This window comes from Notolepis coatsorum, assembly GCF_963971535.1.
Source record: "Notolepis coatsorum genome assembly, chromosome: 13".
In the NCBI taxonomy this organism is placed as follows: Eukaryota; Metazoa; Chordata; class Actinopteri; order Aulopiformes; family Paralepididae; genus Notolepis; species Notolepis coatsorum.
The window spans coordinates 107,273,294-107,297,452 of record NC_140177.1 but is presented as its reverse complement, the minus strand read 5'-3'; the positions used below and the strand labels follow the sequence as shown (position 1 = coordinate 107,297,452).

Sequence of the window (24,159 nt, the reverse complement as noted above, 5' to 3'; positions counted from 1 at the left end):
TAGCCTAATTTCAATAATTGTTTATCATTTCACCATCTCTCTTAATGGTGGCTGTGTTCTTGCTGTGTGGATGAAACCAGAGGAAACACTGATGCAAAATAAGAGCCATTTGATTTAAGCTAGGTCTTCTCACTTCCTCCTTCCTATCAGTGCACTGTTCCTGTGTTGCAGTTGGTTGATTGATTGATTGATTGATTCATTTATTGATTGATTGTGTTGTGCTCCTCTAGGTTACAGAGTCTGGGAGAGGTGCGCTGGCCAGTGGTGAATGCATAGAGTCAAGAAGGTTAAACTTTGTGACACTACAGAAGGTATCTGGAAAAGGTACTGTGTCCAGAGTACCCCTGGTATCTGTATCATATCTTGTTCATATCTGCATTTCATCAAACCAACAATGAGGACTCTGTAGACTGAAAATTGTGTGATGTGAGTAATCCAGCTAATAGAGACCATTTACAGAATATTTACAATGCCCATTTTCCCTCCATGTTGGAAGAAAAAAACAGTTGCTAGAAATATATAAACTAAAATGTTATAAATTGAACCAATCAATGATGTCTTATTACTGGATCTTGTAAACAAGTCACAGTGGAACAGTAATATATCATGCTTTTCCAGCATTTTACCTACGCTAACACTGCACAGAAATTAGACATTTTCTTTCAGAAGTGATCACCAATGGTTACAAGCAGCCATGCTGGAAGAACGAGAACGACACAAACATTCTGTGCAAAGCCTCTCTTATGATCTGTGTGTGGTTGAGTCTATGCGGTCCTCATTCCAAATGATCAAAATTCTGACTTTGTGCACAATCCTTAAAGGAACACGCCAACATTTTGGGAAAATAGCATATCGTCTTCTCCAGAGTTTCCTCTGGTTTCCTCAAAGCTATCTGGCTGCACGTTAGCCTAGCTTAGCACAATGAATGGAAGCGGACACGGCCAGTTAGCCTTCGGGAGAGGTGTTAGTTGGGCAATGCCTAGGCATTCATTGTGCTAAGCTAGGCTAACGTGCAGCCAGATAGCTTTCTACTGAACGCACAGAGAGGACACTGGTATCTATCTTCTTGTTGCTCTCTGGAGAAGACGGTAAGCTAATTTCCCAAAATGTTGCCGTGTTCCTTTAAACTCATCCCTCTGTTACACTCATTCTAAGTCACTCTGGAATAGGGGCGTCTACTAAATGCCTAGAATATAAAGAGTGAAACGACAGTGTTTGTGTGTCCACGCGTTTTTAACCCTTTCCCACCACCCTCCAGCTGTGCGACGGTGAGGATGACGGCGGTGGACGGGCTCTCGGACAGCACGGAGGTGGTGGAGATGGATGACATTCCCTCCCAGTTCTACGTGGAGAAGCACTCGTGGGACGGCCTGCGCGACATCATCCACTGCAGCAGGAAGTACTCGGGCATGATCGCCAACAAGGCGCCGCACGACTTCCAGTTTGTGCAGAAGAAGGATGAGAACGGGCCCCACTCCCATCGCCTGTACTACCTGGGTAAGCTGCCCGCCCGCGCCCACCCGACGAGCTCGTGGTCCAGACGTATAGCGCAACACGGACCGGGGCGCCACTGGGCTCGGCGTGGGCTAAAATGATGCAGTAGTGGACCTCGGCATACATTTTTCTGTCTGTGTACCTGGTGTCATCAGTGGTGCAGTGGCGATTTCATAAGGGGTTTGCACTGTGTTTGAATGACGTCATGCGCATAAATGTTCCCTCGCCTGCGCACAGAACAGCTCCGACCAGCATTATGATTATTATGTGCATAAATAGTAGAAAACATGTTTGTATAGTAAATGACTAGTTTTAGTTCATGTAAATATTGCCTTGAAATAGAGAAGCTGAAAAAGGTAGCAGGATGTAGCCTTCAATATATAAAGAAATTATATTATATAACAGATATGGTGGAAAAACAAACAATGTTTTAAATGTAATTGTAGTTACATTGTAGTTTCTTTAATTGAACTAACTTAAACTAGACAAGTAAATACAAACTAAATTAACAATGTAAACAGTCAAGCAAGCCCCCACCAATGGGTACAGTAAGACCTGCTTTATCAAAGCTATTTAATCTATTTAATCAATATTTGCCTTTGTTGAAAATGTTAGCCCTCTGTACAACACCCTTATCTTCCAGAGGGGGACAGTTTCCTTCTGAAGCACAACTTAAAAAATGTCTCATCCTTCCAGTCGGGACCATTTGTCACATATTAGGCCTTTCACACTGGCCGGAGCCGGTTCCCGAACGTAATCTCGAACCGGCCGGCGCGTCCACACCGGGAATAATTGGTTCGGAACATGACGGAGGCTTTAGTTTGGCCCTCTAAGAAAACATTGAGCACCGATTTTTCAGGTTCCGAACCAATTATTCCCGGTGTGAACGCGCCGGCCGGTTCGAGATTACGTTCGGGAACCGGCTCAGGCACGGAGCCCGGCCGGTGTGAAAGGCATAGTGAGAGGTTCCACAGCTCAAGAAAAACCCCACCAATTGGTACAGGGCTTGTATTTAGATTTAGCTCTTCTCGTTTTTTGTTATGCTATTGTTATGCAAAGACAAGTAGCCAGGTACTTGGCGCTCGGCACGACGAGTCGAGTGAAAGTTGTGGAACGCATTTTTGTGTGCACACGCGTGCATGTGCGTGCGCGTGCTTCTGCTCAGAAAGGAGGTGGAATGGCGTGCTACCGCGTCCCATGAGCACTGCACCACTGGGTGTCATACAGTCTGTGTACCTGGTGTTATACAAAACAGTTTTAGTTTCTTTTAGTTTATTTGTTTAGACAGACAAAGCACATAAAAACATGCCAGATTTAGCCAAGAAGGCTAGTTTTCATCCGTAGTCCTTAGACAAGTATAAAAGAACAGGCATTAGACATCAAGCATATAGAATGAAAGGAAGTTATAGTAACGATGCCAATATACTATGTAGACATACCTTGGTTCATAGAGCATAGATAAAAATAGAGTTACAGTGTCAAGGTCAATATCTGTATATATATACACTCGCACACATGTCAAACTAATCAGTATCTTACCAGCACAAAAGCAATATACCCTTCATAGAAGGAAAAAGAACAAAGATAAAAATGAAGTCAGTCTGAGTGAAATTAGTGACTGCATAGTTGATTACTGATCAGCCATGATTTCAAGTGATTGGAAAAGGATCTGTATGTGGTGGACAAATGCGTGGCATGCACGCTGACAAAGGAGATTGGTGGATGGAAGGACTGTGGACTAAGGTCTATGGTCTAGGACTATGGTCTAAGCACACTGTACTCTATGTGACTATGACTATAGTCACATAGTCACACATAGTATAGAAATGACTATGTGTGAACCTTAAAGGAACACGCCAACATTTTGGGAAATTAGCTTAATTAGCTCTCCAGAGAGAGAGACAAGAAGATAGATACCAGTTTCCTCTCTGTGCGTTCAGTAGAAAGCTATCTGGCTGCATGTTAGCCTAGCTTAGCACAATGAATGGAAGAGGACATGGTCGGTTAGCGTTCGGGAGAGGTGTTAGTTGGACAATGCCTAGGCTAACCGGTCATGTCCGCTTCCATTCATTGTGCTAAGCTACTAGGCTAACGTGCAGCCAGATAGCTTTCTACTGAATGCACAGAGAGGAAACTGGTATCTATCTTCTTGTCTCTCTCTGGAAAAGCCGATAAGCTAATTTCCCCAAATGTTGGCGTGTTCTTTTAAGTATGCACAGATAGAAATGGTATTTGATATCCGGCTGAAAAACCATGCTATAAATCAGTAGTGGATTCCCCCAACACTAACACCCAAGACACATGTCACGTTGAAGCGAAGCAGCATGACTTTCACACATAGAGGGATGTTGGACTCTGTCTCTCTCTAATGGAGACAAATCTATTGTGTCTCGTTAATTTTTGTCCAGTGACCCCAAACTATTCCAATGATCTGTGTGTCCATGTTGTTCAGTAAAAGTAATGGACTGGATATTCACAGTGAAATAGTGCTATCAATGTATCACACAAGGACCATTGTCAGCTTCTGTTTTTTATTGACTTGGCACTTGACTCTAGTCATGTCTACTGCTTAGGGCAGTGGTTTATGGCTGCCGCATGACAACATGTAAATTCCAATCAGTCAATAGGGACCTGTGAAGGGCACTTTGTAGGGAGGGGAGATTAAAAACCTCAAGCGTGTCGAGTTGTTCTAGTGATTATAACATTATTGGAAATGTGCTTACTGTCTTTTCCAGAGTCAGACAAGAAGATAGATACCAATTTCCTTTCTGTGCGTTCAGTAGAAAGCTATCCGGCTGCAAGCTAGCCTAGCTTAGCACAAATTAATGGAAGTGGATACGGATCAGCTAGCCTAGCTGTTGCTGGCCAAAAACACCTCTCCCGGGCCCTCATGCATCAACGTGGACGTAGAACTTGACCTACTTCCACACGTAAGCACGGAATGTAGAACTAGCGTACGCACAGGGAAGTCGGCATTCATCACACGTGCGTAAGCAGGCTCTATGCCCTGCCGTGTTGATGAATACCACTTTGTTCTACCGTCAATGCTCGTGCATGATTATCCATATATGGTCATGAAAATGAGGAAACACCCCCCATGGGATGTGAAATAATGGACCGACCGACCCGAGCGGGACTCCGAGAAACTCCACGGAGAATTCACTGCTGTCGAACCAAGAAGACACTATCGCGTATTATGATTTATGGGATAAATAAAAGGCGGACTTGTAAACGGTGATGTCAGATATCAACGGCTCCCTAAGACCATTGCTGCAATTCTGCCTGGACAGCTCAAAATACTAATAAAGACCGTTCGTTGACCACTGTTTGGCGTTGGTTGTGTGTCATTATAACCGTGCTGTTATATGAATGCCTTTATTAGTTGTGTTCGATTGGCTATATGATTTTTAGAGGCATCTATTTTGTTGTCGGCTAATAAAGACCGCGCTGGAATATGACTGCCTTTTCCCGTGTTGTTTGATTAATACCCACGGATTAAAGTTCTCCTCAATTCTATTCCAAATCGCGATGGATCTCCCGTCAATTTTCTACCTGCTGCATATGATTTCTAGAGGCATACTACAATCTATTTTGATGTCAGTATTGGGTAGCCTATATAAACAATATAATACGAGAGCATATACAAGAACAATGAATCTCACTGCATGTATGATGTAGCCGCCTTTCAATACATGAACTTGAATTCCATCATGTTTGTGTGCGGGACTCAAGGCTGCTGTCACAATGGGTGGTACCGCCGTACAGTAATAATAACAGTCCACACAATATCACGATCCATGCCATAGCCTATGTTCCATTAGGACATGATCTGTGACGACAAATGTTCTAGAATGTTTGATTAAGATATCATACTCTGACAGCATGCCTATGACTATGAGCAACAAAAACGCGAACTTGAATCCCATCATATAGTCTGTCCACTATCTGCATGGTGTCATTGCAATGCGTTTTCTATTCTTTCTTGTACAGTAAAAAGGGGGAAGAACACTATATTCATATGACTTATTCTGCTTACAGCTTCGAAATTCCACTTGTTTCGTTTAACGTAAAGCCTTTTAAATATAATCAAAACGTTCCCGTGTTTCGGCGGTCTGTGCGCAAAATAATAACGAGTTGAGCTTTATGATTTATGATGAATTGAAAATGGGGGACCCTGATGTAAACAGGACGAAAGTTGGTCTGCATCCCCAATTAACAATTGTATGTACTGAGCTGTACTGTACTGTACCCATTCTGCAATCTGTTAATAAACTTTTCAATCAATCAATCAATCAAGCTACGCGGAGCGCAGTCAGTCAGTAGCCTACACCCCGTATATTCCGATAACGCTATATAAACCATGCTGCATTCATTCTGAGAGAAAGATCTATTATTCCAAATGCTATTTATAGGGTTTTGACCATAATTACACTACTGTTGCTATCTTACAATGAACTATAATGAACTACGGTTCATACAGAACATCCAGTGTTATTATGCACAGAAGCTCATTTCCTTGTTGTAATAATATATTCTACCACTGGGCGCGAGGTACGCCAGGTCTGACCTGTGCGTAGATGTACGCACGAAGTCAAGTTCAAGTTCAAATTGATGAATCCCACTCTTTGCTTAGAAATGATCGTACGCACGGGTTACGCACAGATCTGTGCGTAGAACACGTTGATGCATGAGGGCCCTGGAGTTTTAAGCTAGGCTCCGTATCCGATTCCATTCATTTGTGTGAAGCTAGGCTAGCTTGCAGCTGGATATCTTACTACTGAACGTACAGAGAGGAAACTATCTATCTTCTTGTCTGACTCTGGAGAAGACGGTACGTATATTTCCATTAATGTTGGCGTGTTCCTTAAAGATTCAGTAAAATGAAAATCGTTTTTTTTATCTCATTGAATCTTTGTTATGTTGATTAAAAAAAAAAAAAAAAAAAAAATGACCCAAACTGTTACATTTACATGTCATTTAGCTGTGGCTTTTATCCAACAACAAGTCAGCAGGAAGGGTACAACTCTTTGTCAAACAGTGCTACTGTTAGAACTGTTGTTGTGACAATTATGACTAGAGCCCTTTGGTCACTATTCCCCTGGATATCAACAGAATCGAACCGTTTCAAATATCCAGTCTGCTTCCCTGAAGAGTTTGCATAATCTACTTGGGTTACCCTGATTGGCCCATCGGTCAGTGGTCAGTAGTTGTAAAGGATAGCTAGTCCACTCCACAAACAAGTGATGAAAACATCCATAGCAACTGTGACAATGTATTTATCACCTGCTAGCACAGTTGGCCAATGTTAATCTCCCATAGCAAACAATCACACTGGTCATGGTTTGTTCAAAGCTTCATGTATTATGATGCTAACTTGACGTCTCCTTTCAATGAATAGAGGGCCACGCCCCCTCAACATACTGAGAGTTGGCTGTTCTCAGAGAGGGTGTGCACCCAACAATAACAAATCAAACAATAACAGCTGAACAAATGACACTCCTGACATGAACATTCTGCTGTCTCTATAAAGAACCTTCTCTCCTGTGTCTCTCCTACTCTGTCTCCCTCCCAGCCTTCCTACTGTCTCTATAAAGAACCTTCTCTCCTGTGTCTCTCCTACTCTGTCTCCCTCCCAGCCTTCCTACTGTCTCTATAAAGAACCTTCACTCCTGTGTCTCCCCTACTCCATCTCCCTCTCAGCCTTTTTGCTGTCCCAAAGAAAATTCTCTCCTGGGTAGGACTGGGTATCAAAATCGGATTATTCTTTTGTGGTATCGAACAAATTGCTTCAATACTACTTCAATTGCTTCAATATTGTGGTATTGGAATTTGGTATTGAATGACACTGTCACTCTATACCAAATCTTGATACCTAAGTAGTTAATCTCATCAGTGTCGGTATCTTGTTCCAAGATATAACATGTCTTCTGTTCAACCACAATCCAACATCATCCAAAATGTAATGACGCCTCTGATTGGCTTACACAGCACACGCAACGCACATAACTCAGCAAAATAAGGTATTGGTAAAAAGTATAGTTTTGGTATTGGTATCGAATCCCAGGTATCAGTATTGGCACAGGTATCGAAACATTTGAAACGATCCCCAGCCCTACTCCTGTGTCTCCCCTGTTCTGTCTCCTTCTCAGCCTTCTTGTTGTCTCAATAAATAACCATCTCTCCGGTGTCTCCCCTATAGACCACCGCAACACTTCCGGTATTCTGAAATCATGGGAGCGAGAGCGGGGGGAGAAAATGAATGAATGTGGATGAGAGCCTTGACATTAAGTGGTTGTAGCTACGGCTGTGGGGGTGCTGGAGACATGATCCAATAGACTTTTATACGCCTGAGTCTCCTGAACACGGAGAGACCAATCCCAAGTCAATCAACACTTTCTCTGCCGAGCTATAGTCACTTTTCCGCACCTACTCCCGAACTCTGCATGCACAGATTGGTCGCTCCGTGTTCAGGAGACTCAGGCGTATAAAAGTCTATTGGATCATGTCTCCAGCACCCCCACAGCCGTAGCTACAACCACTTAATGTCAAGGCTCTCATCCACATTCATTAATTTTCTCCCCCCGCTCTCTCTCCCATGAGCTCAATGTAATGCGGAAGTGCAGTGGTCTATTCTGTCTCCCTCTCAGCCTTCTTGCTATATCAATAAAGAAAGAATAACAAGGGGAGATGACTCACTCATTTTAAAATAACAAAATACTGTAACTTGTAAGTAAGCAGTAGCCTATACAATTCAAAATAATAATATTTGTGTTTGCAGTACTCAGAGCTGCTCTGTAACATCCCTCTGCAGGGCGTAATACACAGGGGTGATGCCTACTGGTTGGCATTCAGCCAAGGGGATTATGTCTGTCAAATATCCCCTCTTTTCCTAGTATGGGGCGACAGGGTGGCCTAGGAACACAGATCCATAACCGTAAGGGCGTAGGTTCCACCCCTGGCTACGGAAGATAATGTTTCTGTTTCTGTCTAAGTGTCCTTGAGCAGGACACTGAACCCCTTGTGTTCCAGCAAGGACTCACCTGACCCTGTGCTGACTCACCTCTGACCCTGTGCTGACTCACCTCTGACCCTGTGCTGACTCACCTCTGACCCTGTGCTGACTCACCTCTGACCCTGTGCTGACTCACCTCTGACCCTGTGACCTGACCCTGTTCTGACTCACCTGACCCTGTGCTGACTCACCTCTGACCCTGTGCTGACTCACCTCTGACCCTGTGCTGACTCACCTGACCCTGTGACCTGACTCACCTCTGACCCTGTGACCTGACCCTGTGCTGACTCACCTCTGACCCTGTGCTGACTCACCTGACCCTGTGCTGACTCACCTCTGACCCTGTGCTGACTCACCTCTGACCCTGTGACCTGACTCACCTCTGACCCTGTGACCTGACTCACCTCTGACCCTGTGACCTGACTCACCTCTGACCCTGTGACCTGACTCACCTCTGACCCTGTGCTGACTCACCTCTGACCCTGTGCTGACTCACCTCTGACCCTGTGCTGACTCACCTCTGACCCTGTGACCTGACTCACCTCTGACCCTGTGACCTGACTCACCTCTGACCCTGTGACCTGACTCACCTCTGACCCTGTGCTGACTCACCTCTGACCCTGTGACCTGACTCACCTCTGACCCTGTGCTGACTCACCTCTGACCCTGTGCTGACTCACCTCTGACCCTGTGACCTGACTCACCTCTGACCCTGTGCTGACTCACCTCTGACCCTGTGCTGACTCACCTGACCCTGTGACCTGACTCACCTGACCCTGTGCTGACTCACCTGACCCTGTGCTGACTCACCTCTGACCCTGTGCTGACTCACCTCTGACCCTGTGACCTGACTCACCTCTGACCCTGTGCTGACTCACCTCTGACCCTGTGACCTGACTCACCTCTGACCCTGTGACCTGACTCACCTCTGACCCTGTGACCTGACTCACCTCTGACCCTGTGACCTGACTCACCTCTGACCCTGTGACCTGACTCACCTCTGACCCTGTGACCTGACTCACCTCTGACCCTGTGACCTGACTCACCTCTGACCCTGTGACCTGACTCACCTCTGACCCTGTGACCTGACTCACCTCTGACCCTGTGACCTGACTCACCTCTGACCCTGTGACCTGACTCACCTCTGACCCTGTGACCTGACTCACCTCTGACCCTGTGACCTGACTCACCTCTGACCCTGTGACCTGACTCACCTCTGACCCTGTGACCTGACTCACCTCTGACCCTGTGCTGACTCACCTCTGACCCTGTGACCTGACTCACCTCTGACCCTGTGACCTGACTCACCTCTGACCCTGTGACCTGACCCTGTGCTGGTGTTCCAGCAGTGACTCACAATAGATAGAAGTCAGAGGATATCCTTGATGCTTTTAGAGATGCATGTAACACAAGATATTGTTTTGTCTTATGTCTTGTATTTTCTTAAAGGGGACATATTGTGGGGACATATTTTCCATTTGCTTTAGTGTGTTATATAGCAGGAGGTGCATGTGAAATGTCATACAAGTCCACACCAAAGGAGTTATTCTCTCAGACAGAACACACTGCTCCTGAACTGCCTGAAACGCCTTGTCCGCAGGCCTTGTGTTACATATCTACGTCACCATGTAACACTTGGTCACCGTGTAACACTTGTGTATCTCTGTTATTTTTTCCAAAATGGCGGCTCGCTTGTAAACGTCCTCTTTTCTCTTTCACTAAAATATGCTTCTGACAACATTATGAGCGAGAAATAGGATATGCAATTGCTGGATATTTGATTTGATTTGATTTGCAATCTTTATTTCGAACATGCAATGAATACAAACAAGCAATAACAAAAGCAAAACACAACTCAATCTGCATGTTCGAAAAGGAGTAGGAACAAGTATACACTTATTTAATCCTACCCCTTTTCCACTACTCAAATGAGTGTACTATTTTAAAACATAAAAAAAAATATATATATATATATATATATATATATGCAAAACAAAAAAACAAAAACTATATATGTAAAACATGAAAGAAATAAAATTAAATGTAAACACCCGTGAATATCAAGTCCCTTCCTCATCCCTGTACCTTGTGAACATCATTTCCTTATACATCAGTTTGAATTGTCTCATGTTTGGACATTGCTTTAGCACCACATTTAGACTGTTCCACAGTTTCACTCCACATATCGAGATGCAGTGTCTTCTCATGGTAGTGCGTACATTTAGCACTTTTAAATTGAGTTCTCCCCTCAGATTATAACCCCCCTCCCTATCAAAGAACAGTTCTTGAATGTTTATTGGAAGTGCATGACTTTTTGCTTTATACATTAATTGTGCCGTTTTAAATTCCACAAGATCATTTAACTTAAATGTTTTTGACTTTAAAAATAATATGTTTGTGTGATCAGGATAACCTGCAATGTGAACTATCCTTATGGCTTATTCATTCACATTTGATCTGCAATGCCTAGTTTTACGGGTTGATCTGAACCAGGAAGGTCCATAGCACAGGGGAGCAGCAGCTCATTTGCATTTGAAAGAGACAGCAGATAAAACAGCCCGTTTCAGGCTGAGTGAGTCTGGTGCTGAACACTGTACTGCAGTAACTAGCTGTTTATGAGTGAGTCTGGTGCTGAACACTGTACTGCAGTAACTAGCTGTTTCTGAGTGAGTCTGTGGTGCTGAACACTACTGCAGTAACTAGCTGTTTCTGAGTGAGTCTGGTGCTGAACACTGTACTGCAGTAACTAGCTGTTTCTGAGTGAGTCTGGTGCTGAACACTGTACTGCAGTAACTAGCTGTTTCTGAGTGAGTCTGGTGCTGAACACTGTACTGCAGTAACTAGCTGTTTCTGAGTGAGTCTGGTGCTGAACACTGTACTGCAGTAACTAGCTGTTTCTGAGTGAGTCTGGTGCTGAACACTGTACTGCAGTAACTAGCTGTTTCTGAGTGAGTCTGGTGCTGAACACTGTACTGCAGTAACTAGCTGTTTCTGAGTGAGTCTGGTGCTGAACACTGTACTGCAGTAACTAGCTGTTTCTGAGTGAGTCTGGTGCTGAACACTGTACTGCAGGAACTAGCTGTTTCTGAGTGAGTCTGGTGCTGAACACTGTACTGCAGTAACTAGCTGTTTCAGGCTGAGTGAGTCTGGTGCTGAACACTGTACTGCAGTAACTAGCTGTTTCTGAGTGAGTCTGGTGCTGAACACTGTACTGCAGTAACTAGCTGTTTCTGAGTGAGTCTGGTGCTGAACACTGTACTGCAGTAACTAGCTGTTTCAGGCTGAGTGAGTCTGGTGCTGAACACTGTACTGCAGTAACTAGCTGTTTCTGAGTGAGTCTGGTGCTGAACACTGTACTGCAGTAACTAGCTGTTTCTGAGTGAGTCTGGTGCTGAACACTGTACTGCAGTAACTAGCTGTTTCAGGCTGAGTGAGTCTGGTGCTGAACACTGTACTGCAGTAACTAGCTGTTTCTGAGTGAGTCTGGTGCTGAACACTGTACTGCAGTAACTAGCTGTTTCTGAGTGAGTCTGGTGCTGAACACTGTACTGCAGTAACTAACTGTTTTTGAGTGAGTCTGGTGCTGAACACTGTACTGCAGTAACTAGCTGTTTCTGAGTGAGTCTGGTGCTGAACACTGTACTGCAGTAACTAGCTGTTTCTGAGTGAGTCTGGTGCTGAACACTGTACTGCAGTAACTAGCTGTTTCTGAGTGAGTCTGGTGCTGAACACTGTACTGCAGTAACTAACTGTTTTTGAGTGAGTCTGGTGCTGAACACTGTACTGCAGTAACTGCCTGTTTCTGAGTGAGTCTGGTGCTGAACACTGTACTGCAGTAACTAACTGTTTTTGAGTGAGTCTGGTGCTGAACACTGTACTGCAGTAACTAACTGTTTCTGAGTGAGTCTGGTGCTGAACACTGTACTGCAGTAACTAGCTGTTTCTGAGTGAGTCTGGTGCTGAACACTGTACTGCAGTAACTAGCTGTTTCAGGCTGAGTGAGTCTGGTGCTGAACACTGTACTGCAGTAACTAGCTGTTTCTGAGTGAGTCTGGTGCTGAACACTGTACTGCAGTAACTAGCTGTTTCTGAGTGAGTCTGGTGCTGAACACTGTACTGCAGTAACTAGCTGTTTCAGGCTGAGTGAGTCTGGTGCTGAACACTGTACTGCAGTAACTAGCTGTTTCTGAGTGAGTCTGGTGCTGAACACTGTACTGCAGTAACTAGCTGTTTCTGAGTGAGTCTGGTGCTGAACACTGTACTGCAGTAACTAGCTGTTTCTGAGTGAGTCTGGTGCTGAACACTGTACTGCAGTAACTAGCTGTTTCTGAGTGAGTCTGGTGCTGAACACTGTACTACAGTAACTAGCTGTTTCTGAGTGAGTCTGGTGCTGAACACTGTACTGCAGTAACTAGCTGTTTCAGGCTGAGTGAGTCTGGTGCTGAACACTGTACTGCAGTAACTAGCTGTTTCTGAGTGAGTCTGGTGCTGAACACTGTACTGCAGTAACTAACTGTTTTTGAGTGAGTCTGGTGCTGAACACTGTACTGCAGTAACTAGCTGTTTCTGAGTGAGTCTAGTGCTGAACAATGTACTGCAGTAACTAACTGTTTCTGAGTGAGTCTGGTGCTGAACACTGTACTGCAGTAACTAACTGTTTCTGAGTGAGTCTGGTGCTGAACACTGTACTGCAGTAACTAGCTGTTTCTGAGTGAGTCTGGTGCTGAACACTGTACTGCAGTAACTAGCTGTTTCTGAGTGAGTCTGGTGCTGAACACTGTACTGCAGTAACTAGCTGTTTCAGGCTGAGTGAATCTGGTGCTGAACACTGTACTGCAGTAACTAGCTGTTTCTGAGTGAGTCTGTGGTGCTGAACACTGTACTGCAGTAACTAGCTGTTTCAGGCTGAGTGAGTCTGGTGCTGAACACTGTACTGCAGTAACTAGCTGTTTCAGGCTGAGTGAGTCTGGTGCTGAACACTGTACTGCAGTAACTAGCTGTTTCAGAGTGAATCTGGTGCTTAACACTGTACTGCAGTAACTAGCTGTTTCTGAGTGAGTCTGGTGCTGAACACTGTACTGCAGTAACTAGCTGTTTCTGAGTGAGTCTGGTGCTGAACACTGTACTGCAGTAACTAGCTGTTTCTGAGTGAGTCTGGTGCTGAACACTGTACTGCAGTAACTAGCTGTTTTTGAGTGAGTCTGGTGCTGAACACTGTACTGCAGTAACTAGCTGTTTCTGAGTGAGTCTGGTGCTGAACACTGTACTGCAGTAACTAGCTGTTTCAGAGTGAATCTGGTGCTGAACACTGTACTGCAGTAACTAGCTGTTTCTGAGTGAGTCTCGTGCTGAACACTGTACTGCAGTAACTAGCTGTTTCTGAGTGAGTCTGGTGCTGAACACTGTACTGCAGTAACTAGCTGTTTCTGAGTGAGTCTGGTGCTGAACACTGTACTGCAGTAACTAGCTGTTTCTGAGTGAGTCTGGTGCTGAACACTGTACTGCAGTAACTAACTGTTTTTGAGTGAGTCTGGTGCTGAACACTGTACTGCAGTAACTAGCTGTTTCAGGCTGAGTGAGTCTGGTGCTGAACACTGTACTGCAGTAACTAGCTGTTTCTGAGTGAGTCTGGTGCTGAACACTGTACTGCAGTAACTACCTGTTTCTGAGTGAGTCTGGTGCTGAACACTGTACTGCAGTAACTAACTGTTTTTGAGTGAGTCTGGTGCTGAACACTGTACTGCAGTAACTAACTGTTTCTGAGTGAGTCTGGTGCTGAACACTGTACTGCAGTAACTAACTGTTTTTGAGTGAGTCTGGTGCTGAACACTGTACTGCAGTAACTAGCTGTTTCAGGCTGAGTGAGTCTGGTGCTGAACACTGTACTGCAGTAACTAGCTGTTTCTGAGTGAGTCTGGTGCTGAACACTGTACTGCAGTAACTAACTGTTTCTGAGTGAGTCTGGTGCTGAACACTGTACTGCAGTAACTAGCTGTTTCTGAGTGAGTCTGGTGCTGAACACTGTACTGCAATAACTAGCTGTTTCAGGCTGAGTGAGTCTGGTGCTGAACACTACTGCAGTAACTAACTGTTTTTGAGTGAGTCTGGTGCTGAACACTGTACTGCAGTAACTAGCTGTTTCTGAGTGAGTCTAGTGCTGAACAATGTACTGCAGTAACTAGCTGTTTCTGAGTGAGTCTGGTGCTGAACACTGTACTGCAGTAACTAGCTATTTCTGAGTGAGTCTGGTGCTGAACACTGTACTGCAGTAACTAGCTGTTTCTGAGTGAGTCTGGTGCTGAACACTGTACTGCAGTAACTAGCTGTTTCTGAGTGAGTCTGGTGCTGAACACTGTACTGCAGTAACTAGCTGTTTCTGAGTGAGTCTGGTGCTGAACACTGTACTGCAGTAACTAGCTGTTTCTGAGTGAGTCTGGTGCTGAACACTGTACTGCAGTAACTAGCTGTTTCTGAGTGAGTCTGGTGCTGAACACTGTACTGCAGTAACTAGCTGTTTCTGAGTGAGTCTGGTGCTGAACACTGTACTGCAGTAACTAACTGTTTCAGAGTGAGTCTGGTGCTGAACACTGTACTGCAGTAACTAACTGTTTCTGAGTGAGTCTGGTGCTGAACACTGTACTGCAGTAACTAGCTGTTTCTGAGTGAGTCTGGTGCTGAACACTGTACTGCAGTAACTAGCTGTTTCTGAGTGAGTCTGGTGCTGAACACTGTACTGCAGTAACTAGCTGTTTCTGAGTGAGTCTGGTGCTGAACACTGTACTGCAGTAACTAGCTGTTTCTGAGTGAGTCTGGTGCTGAACACTGTACTGCAGTAACTAGCTGTTTCTGAGTGAGTCTGGTGCTGAACACTGTACTGCAGTAACTAGCTGTTTCAGGCTGAGTGAGTCTGGTGCTGAACACTGTACTGCAGCAACTAGCTGTTTCTGAGTGAGTCTAGTGCTGAACACTGTACTGCAGTAACTACCTGTTTCTGAGTGAGTCTGGTGCTGAACACTGTACTGCAGTAACTAACTGTTTCTGAGTGAGTCTGGTGCTGAACACTGTACTGTAGTAACTAGCTGTTTCTGAGTGAGTCTGGTGCTGAACACTGTACTGCAGTAACTAGCTGTTTCAGGCTGAGTGAGTCTGGTGCTGAACACTGTACTGCAGTAACTAGCTGTTTCTGAGTGAGTCTGGTGCTGAACACTGTACTGCAGTAACTAGCTGTTTCAGGCTGAGTGAGTCTGGTGCTGAACACTGTACTGCAGTAACTAGCTGTTTCTGAGTGAGTCTGGTGCTGAACACTGTACTGCAGTAACTAACTGTTTCTGAGTGAGTCTGGTGCTGAACACTGTACTGCAGTAACTAGCTGTTTCTGAGTGAGTCTCGTGCTGAACACTGTACTGCAATAACTAGCTGTTTCAGGCTGAGTGAGTCTGGTGCTGAACACTGTACTGCAGTAACTAACTGTTTTTGAGTGAGTCTGGTGCTGAACACTGTACTGCAGTAACTAGCTGTTTCTGAGTGAGTCTAGTGCTGAACAATGTACTGCAGTAACTAGCTGTTTCTGAGTGAGTCTGGTGCTGAACACTGTACTGCAGTAACTAGCTGTTTCTGAGTGAGTCTGGTGCTGAACACTGTACTGCAGTAACTAGCTGTTTCTGAGTGAGTCTGGTGCTGAACACTGTACTGCAGTAACTAGCTGTTTCAGGCTGAGTGAGTCTGGTGCTGAACACTGTACTGCAGTAACTAACTGTTTTTGAGTGAGTCTGGTGCTGAACACTGTACTGCAGTAACTAGCTGTTTCTGAGTGAGTCTGGTGCTGAACACTGTACTGCAGTAACTAACTGTTTTTGAGTGAGTCTGGTGCTGAACACTGTACTGCAGTAACTAACTGTTTTTGAGTGAGTCTGGTGCTGAACACTGTACTGTAGTAACTAGCTGTTTCTGAGTGAGTCTGGTGCTGAACACTGTACTGCAGTAACTAACTGTTTTTGAGTGAGTCTGGTGCTGAACACTGTACTGCAGTAACTAGCTGTTTCAGGCTGAGTGAGTCTGGTGCTGAACACTGTACTGCAGTAACTAGCTGTTTCTGAGTGAGTCTGGTGCTGAACACTGTACTGCAGTAACTACCTGTTTCTGAGTGAGTCTGGTGCTGAACACTGTACTGCAGTAACTAACTGTTTTTGAGTGAGTCTGGTGCTGAACACTGTACTGCAGTAACTAGCTGTTTCAGGCTGAGTGAGTCTGGTGCTGAACACTGTACTGCAGTAACTAGCTGTTTCAGGCTGAGTGAGTCTGGTGCTGAACACTGTACTGCAGTAACTAGCTGTTTCTGAGTGAGTCTGGTGCTGAACACTGTACTGCAGTAACTAGCTGTTTCTGAGTGAGTCTGGTGCTGAACACTGTACTGCAATAACTAGCTGTTTCAGGCTGAGTGAGTCTGGTGCTGAACACTGTACTGCAGTAACTAACTGTTTTTGAGTGAGTCTGGTGCTGAACACTGTACTGCAGTAACTAGCTGTTTCTGAGTGAGTCTAGTGCTGAACAATGTACTGCAGTAACTAGCTGTTTCTGAGTGAGTCTGGTGCTGAACACTGTACTGCAGTAACTAGCTGTTTCTGAGTGAGTCTGGTGCTGAACACTGTACTGCAGTAACTAGCTGTTTCTGAGTGAGTCTGGTGCTGAACACTGTACTGCAGTAACTAGCTGTTTCTGAGTGAGTCTGGTGCTGAACACTGTACTGCAGTAACTAGCTGTTTCTGAGTGAGTCTGGTGCTGAACACTGTACTGCAGTAACTAACTGTTTCAGAGTGAGTCTGGTGCTGAACACTGTACTGCAGTAACTAGCTGTTTCAGGCTGAGTGAGTCTGGTGCTGAACACTGTACTGCAGTAACTAACTGTTTCTGAGTGAGTCTGGTGCTGAACACTGTACTGCAGTAACTAGCTGTTTCTGAGTGAGTCTGGTGCTGAACACTGTACTGCAGTAACTAGCTGTTTCTGAGTGAGTCTGGTGCTGAACACTGTACTGCAGTAACTAGCTGTTTCTGAGTGAGTCTGTGGTGCTGAACACTGTACTGCAGTAACTAGCTGTTTCTGAGTGAGTCTGGTGCTGAACACTGTACTGCAGTAACTAACTGTTTCTGAGTGAGTCTGGTGCTGAACACTGTACTGCAGTAACTAGCTGTTTCTGAGTGAGTCTGGTGCTGAACACTGTACTGCAGTAACTAGCTGTTTCAGGCTGAGTGAGTCTGGTGCTGAACACTGTACTGCAGTAACTAGCTGTTTCAGGCTGAGTGAGTCTGGTGCTGAACACTGTACTGCAGTAACTAGCTGTTTCAGGCTGAGTGAGTCTGGTGCTGAACACTGTACTGCAGTAACTAGCTGTTTCTGAGTGAGTCTGGTGCTGAACACTGTACTGCAGTAACTAGCTGTTTCTGAGTGAGTCTGGTGCTGAACACTGTACTGCAGTAACTAGCTGTTTCAGGCTGAGTGAGTCTGGTGCTGAACACTGTACTGCAGTAACTAGCTGTTTCTGAGTGAGTCTGGTGCTGAACACTGTACTGCAGTAACTAGCTGTTTCAGGCTGAGTGAGTCTGGTGCTGAACACTGTACTGCAGTAACTAGCTGTTTCAGGCTGAGTGAGTCTGGTGCTGAACACTGTACTGCAGTAACTAGGTGTTTCTGAGTGAGTCTGGTGCTGAACACTGTACTGCAGTAACTAGGTGTTTCTGAGTGAGTCTGGTGCTGAACACTGTACTGCAGTAACCAACTGTTTCTGAGTGAGTCTGGTGCTGAACACTGTACTGCAGTAACTAGCTGTTTCAGGCTGAGTGAGTCTGGTGCTGAACACTGTACTGCAGTAACTAGCTGTTTCTGAGTGAGTCTGGTGCTGAACACTGTACTGCAGTAACTAGCTGTTTCTGAGTGAGTCTGGTGCTGAACACTGTACTGCAGTAACTACCTGTTTCTGAGTGAGTCTGGTGCTGAACACTGTACTGCAGTAACTAACTGTTTTTGAGTGAGTCTGGTGCTGAACACTGTACTGCAGTAACTAGCTGTTTCAGGCTGAGTGAGTCTGGTGCTGAACACTGTACTGCAGTAACTAGCTGTTTCAGGCTGAGTGAGTCTGGTGCTGAACACTGTACTGCAGTAACTAGCTGTTTCTGAGTGAGTCTGGTGCTGAACACTGTACTGCAGTAACTAGCTGTTTCTGAGTGAGTCTGGTGCTGAACACTGTACTGCAATAACTAGCTGTTTCAGGCTGAGTGAGTCTGGTGCTGAACACTGTACTGCAGTAACTAACTGTTTTTGAGTGAGTCTGGTGCTGAACACTGTACTGCAGTAACTAACTGTTTCTGAGTGAGTCTGGTGCTGAACACTGTACTGCAGTAACTAGCTGTTTCTGAGTGAGTCTAGTGCTGAACAATGTACTGCAGTAACTAGCTGTTTCTGAGTGAGTCTGGTGCTGAACACTGTACTGCAGTAACTAGCTGTTTCTGAGTGAGTCTGGTGCTGAACACTGTACTGCAGTAACTAGCTGTTTCTGAGTGAGTCTGGTGCTGAACACTGTACTGCAGTAACTAGCTGTTTCTGAGTGAGTCTGGTGCTGAACACTGTACTGCAGTAACTAGCTGTTTCTGAGTGAGTCTGGTGCTGAACACTGTACTGCAGTAACTAACTGTTTCAGAGTGAGTCTGGTGCTGAACACTGTACTGCAGTAACTAGCTGTTTCAGGCTGAGTGAGTCTGGTGCTGAACACTGTACTGCAGTAACTAACTGTTTCTGAGTGAGTCTGGTGCTGAACACTGTACTGCAGTAACTAGCTGTTTCTGAGTGAGTCTGGTGCTGAACACTGTACTGCAGTAACTAGCTGTTTCTGAGTGAGTCTGGTGCTGAACACTGTACTGCAGTAACTAGCTGTTTCTGAGTGAGTCTGTGGTGCTGAACACTGTACTGCAGTAACTAGCTGTTTCTGAGTGAGTCTGGTGCTGAACACTGTACTGCAGTAACTAACTGTTTCTGAGTGAGTCTGGTGCTGAACACTGTACTGCAGTAACTAGCTGTTTCTGAGTGAGTCTGGTGCTGAACACTGTACTGCAGTAACTAGCTGTTTCAGGCTGAGTGAGTCTGGTGCTGAACACTGTACTGCAGTAACTAGCTGTTTCAGGCTGAGTGAGTCTGGTGCTGAACACTGTACTGCAGTAACTAGCTGTTTCAGGCTGAGTGAGTCTGGTGCTGAACACTGTACTGCAGTAACTAGCTGTTTCTGAGTGAGTCTGGTGCTGAACACTGTACTGCAGTAACTAGCTGTTTCTGAGTGAGTCTGGTGCTGAACACTGTACTGCAGTAACTAGCTGTTTCAGGCTGAGTGAGTCTGGTGCTGAACACTGTACTGCAGTAACTAGCTGTTTCTGAGTGAGTCTGGTGCTGAACACTGTACTGCAGTAACTAGCTGTTTCAGGCTGAGTGAGTCTGGTGCTGAACACTGTACTGCAGTAACTAGCTGTTTCAGGCTGAGTGAGTCTGGTGCTGAACACTGTACTGCAGTAACTAGGTGTTTCTGAGTGAGTCTGGTGCTGAACACTGTACTGCAGTAACTAGGTGTTTCTGAGTGAGTCTGGTGCTGAACACTGTACTGCAGTAACCAACTGTTTCTGAGTGAGTCTGGTGCTGAACACTGTACTGCAGTAACTAGCTGTTTCTGAGTGAGTCTGGTGCTGAACACTGTACTGCAGTAACTAGCTGTTTCTGAGTGAGTCTGGTGCTGAACACTGTACTGCAGTAACTAGCTGTTTCAGGCTGAGTGAGTCTGGTGCTGAACACTGTACTGCAGTAACTAGCTGTTTCTGAGTGAGTCTGGTGCTGAACACTGTACTGCAGTAACTAGCTGTTTCTGAGTGAGTCTGGTGCTGAACACTGTACTGCAGTAACTAACTGTTTCTGAGTGAGTCTGGTGCTGAACACTGTACTGCAGTAACTAACTGTTTCTGAGTGAGTCTGGTGCTGAACACTGTACTGCAGGAACTAGCTGTTTCAGGCTGAGTGAGTCTGTGGTGCTGAACACTGTACTGCAGTAACTAACTAGCTGTTTTTGCATGACCAGATTATATATATATTTTTAATAAATAGACCACAGAATTGAAAAGATTACACTGGGAATTGGGCATAATATGGGTTCTTTAAAATATGTCACATAAACGAAACTAAAGACTCTAAGGGGATTAATAAAGTATCACAAAGGACGGTTCCAGAGGCCAGTCCGAGTGGTGCCCCTGTTCTCTTCTGTTTTGGAAAGTGACCTTCATCTGTTTCTCATCAGGAATGCCTTATGGAAGCAGAGAGAACTCATTACTCTACTCAGAAATCCCCAAGAAGATCCGGAAAGAGGCCCTGTTAGTGTTGTCATGGAAACAGATGCTGGATCACTTCCAGGTGAGTATCCATGCTCTTCCTGCTTTTGTTAGTGTTGTCATGGAAACGGATGACCTCCAGGTGAGCATCCATGCGCTTCCTGTCCAAGAGAGGAGAGCCTGAACGACAACAGGGCTGTGGTTGTTCAGCTGTTTATCCCATATGGCAGAATACACCTTCATACACATCTATCAATGTAGATGCAGACACTTATAGACAGGGTTCATACAGTCATGTAAAACCTGCAATAGTCATGGAATTTCAAAATGGTGTTTTCCAGGCTTATGGAAAGTTACCAAAGGGTTTTGGAAATGTCATGGGAAATCTGTTAATAATTTCATAATTTTTTTTTGCCAGTAAAGTCTGTAATGTCAGGTTTGGCTGCAGAGATAATGGAATAACAACCCAAAATACCCAACTCATCCTAACTAATGATTGCATGTGTCGCATTGAGTCTCAACAAAGGCTGGTGGAGTCAAACACAAGCTGCTGAAATACAGTATAAAGTTACCCTTTTCTCTCCCAAGTCTCCTTTCAAATCGGTAATGGTGCCTTCTTCTGTGGTTTTCTGGGAAAGCTCGGCGAACGTTCGGTGCTGCCACCACTTGTCGCCAATAAAACACATCCCCATCACTGTTTTTTTATTTTATTATTATCTTTTCCCCCTCCTTCTTTTTCCGATTTTTCTCCCATCCCACTGTTAGTCGTTATGCCAATTCCCAACCCCCTTCTTGATTGTTGCGCACTTTCCCCTACTGTTGGTCCGAGAGGCCGGAGACTGTCACTTGCTTTCCTCCGACGCATGTGCAGCCAGCCGGCAGCCAGCCTGGCCGCGCAGATTCTCACCGGGAGAGTGTAACGTGTGGAAGGTCGCACTACCTCTCTCCAGATCCTACCCTTGCTGAGCAGGCGCCCCGACCGAACTGTAGGGGTCGCTGTCCACAACGCCCAGGACCCACCCACGGCTCCCCTCCCCCTAACTCAGCCAAACGAGTTAGTATAGCGATCAGCCCGAGCCACTTGCATTGGTGACGAGCACAATCTCTGCTGCGCCACCTGACCGCTTCCATCCCCATCACTGTTAACGTCTCAGGTCAAGGTGCTGATCTTATTGGCGACCAGTGGTGGCAGCACTGAGCGTTCGTCGACTGGAGGATTTGAAAGGAGACTTGGGAGAGAAAAGGGTAATTTTACACTGTATTTCAGCAGCTTGTGTTCACCCCACCGGTCTTTGTCGAGACTCTTTGAGCTTTCTGTTCATCCCTTCGAAAACACTAAGCGAACTTGCAATAATTAGTTAGGATGAGTTTTTGCTTAACCCTCAGAATCCATAGCGCTTCGTATATCCAGGTGCATCTCAATAAATTAGAATATTGAGGAGATATACTGGTTTCCTCCATGCCACGCCGCATTGATTCATGCAAAAAGAGCCCCGACCAAGTATTGAGTGCATATACTTTTCAGTAGGCCGACATGTCTGTAATATAAATATGCATTATTTGATTGGTCTTATATGTAATATAAAAAAATTCTCAGATACTGAATTTTGGATTTTCATTAGCTGTAATCCATAATCATCGAAAAGGCTTGAAATATTTCCCTCTGTGTGTAATGAATCTATATAATATACAATTTAAACTTTTTTTTTATTGAAATAAATACACTTTTTTCCGATTATTCAAATTTATTGAGATGCACCTGCACATATAATGCTTGTAAATTGAGCTACAGCCACCCCTGCTTCTCCTGGGCCCAATTAACCCTTTCACTACCACACTACAGAAGGTTAACCTTTCACTACCACTCTGTAGTGTGGTAGTGAAAGGGTTAACCTTCTGTAGTGTGGTTGTGAAAGGGTTAACCCTTTGTTGTGTGGCAGTGAAAGGGTTAACCTTCTGTATTGTCGCAGTGAAAGGGTTAACCCTTTGGTAGTGTGGTAGTGAAAGGGTTAACTAGAGCCCCGCCCCTCCTCGCTCCCCCCAGGCCACACCGCACCAGGGGGCGTACTCCAGAGAGGAGGAGCTTCTGAGGGAGCGCAAGCGCCTGGGAGCGTTTGGCATCACCTCCTATGACTACCACGCCGAGACGGGCCTCTTCCTCTTCCAGGCCAGCAACAGTCTCTTCTACTGTCAGGATGGAGGCAACAACGGCTTCATCGTCAGTACCCTCCTCTTCTTCCTCTTCTGATATACAAGTAGGGCTGCTCTGATACATGTGTCGGGATATGAGGTTGATACCCCGGCAACAAAAAATAAAAAAGTCCAGTACTAACTAACTACAGCCACATATAACTTGTTAGGAATCAAAGCGAAGAGGCTTTATTATTATTATTATTATTATTATTATTATTATTATTATTATTATTATTATTATTATTATTATTATTATTATTATTATTATTATTATTATTATTATTATTATTATTATTATTATTATTATTATTATTATTATTATTATTATTATTATTATTATTATTATTATTATTATTATTATTATTATTATTATTAAAAGTAAAAATAAATCGGTGAACAATTAAAAGAATAAATAGAGCATGAGACTTGATTTTCGGACATTCACACATAGTGTTTGAGTTATGAATCTCTCCTAATGGCACAATTATTTTTCATTTTGTATTTACACTGCACCAAACTGATGATATGATTCAGTGAAAGTATTGGATCAGATTGGTACGTGGCCTCCTGTATTGTTATTTAAAGGAACTGAATGTGTGTGCTGGTTCTAGCTGTCTGCTCCCATGAAGCCCGTGGAGGTGAGGACTCAGTGCACTGGGACCCGCATGGACCCCAAGATCTGTCCCGGAGACCCCGACTTCATCGCCTTCATCAACAACAACGACCTGTGGATGGCCAACATCAAGACGGGCGAGGAGAAGAGACTCACCTATTGCCACAAAGGTCTGAAGCCCCGCCCTCTTCCCTCGATCCTCCAATCACATTGTTTGTCCGAGGGAACCAAGCAGCTGTGATTGAAGGATCACGAAAAGAGGGCAGGTTTTGAGATCAATTGATCTGATAAAACGAGGACACACAGTGTCACAGATGATCCGAAGCAAACTGGTATAACCCACAAAGTGCACGTTGCCTGTTAGCCACCACTAGGGGCAGAGTCAGACTCAGTGCGCGCGCATCAGTGGGGCAAAAGGGAACGTAATCCTGGTCATAACAACGGGGCAGACTACACTATATTTGCATTTGTTAGCCATGCTAGCGATCTAAAC

At 44.9% G+C, this 24,159-nt stretch overlaps 1 protein-coding gene across 1 annotated transcript in view; it reads left to right on the top strand.

Moving 5' to 3' along the window:
• The window catches only part of LOC311239455 (dipeptidyl peptidase 9-like), a 93,068-nt gene that overhangs the window by 6,318 nt on the left and 62,591 nt on the right, over positions 1-24,159 (top strand). Inside the window, exons 2-6 of the mRNA XM_084327763.1 lie at positions 231-324; positions 1,259-1,497; positions 20,830-20,942; positions 22,905-23,078; positions 23,665-23,836. Of these exons, the coding sequence (XP_084183889.1) occupies positions 269-324; positions 1,259-1,497; positions 20,830-20,942; positions 22,905-23,078; positions 23,665-23,836 (754 nt within the window). The 5' untranslated portion in view covers positions 231-268. The remainder of the gene's footprint in view (positions 1-230; positions 325-1,258; positions 1,498-20,829; positions 20,943-22,904; positions 23,079-23,664; positions 23,837-24,159) is intronic.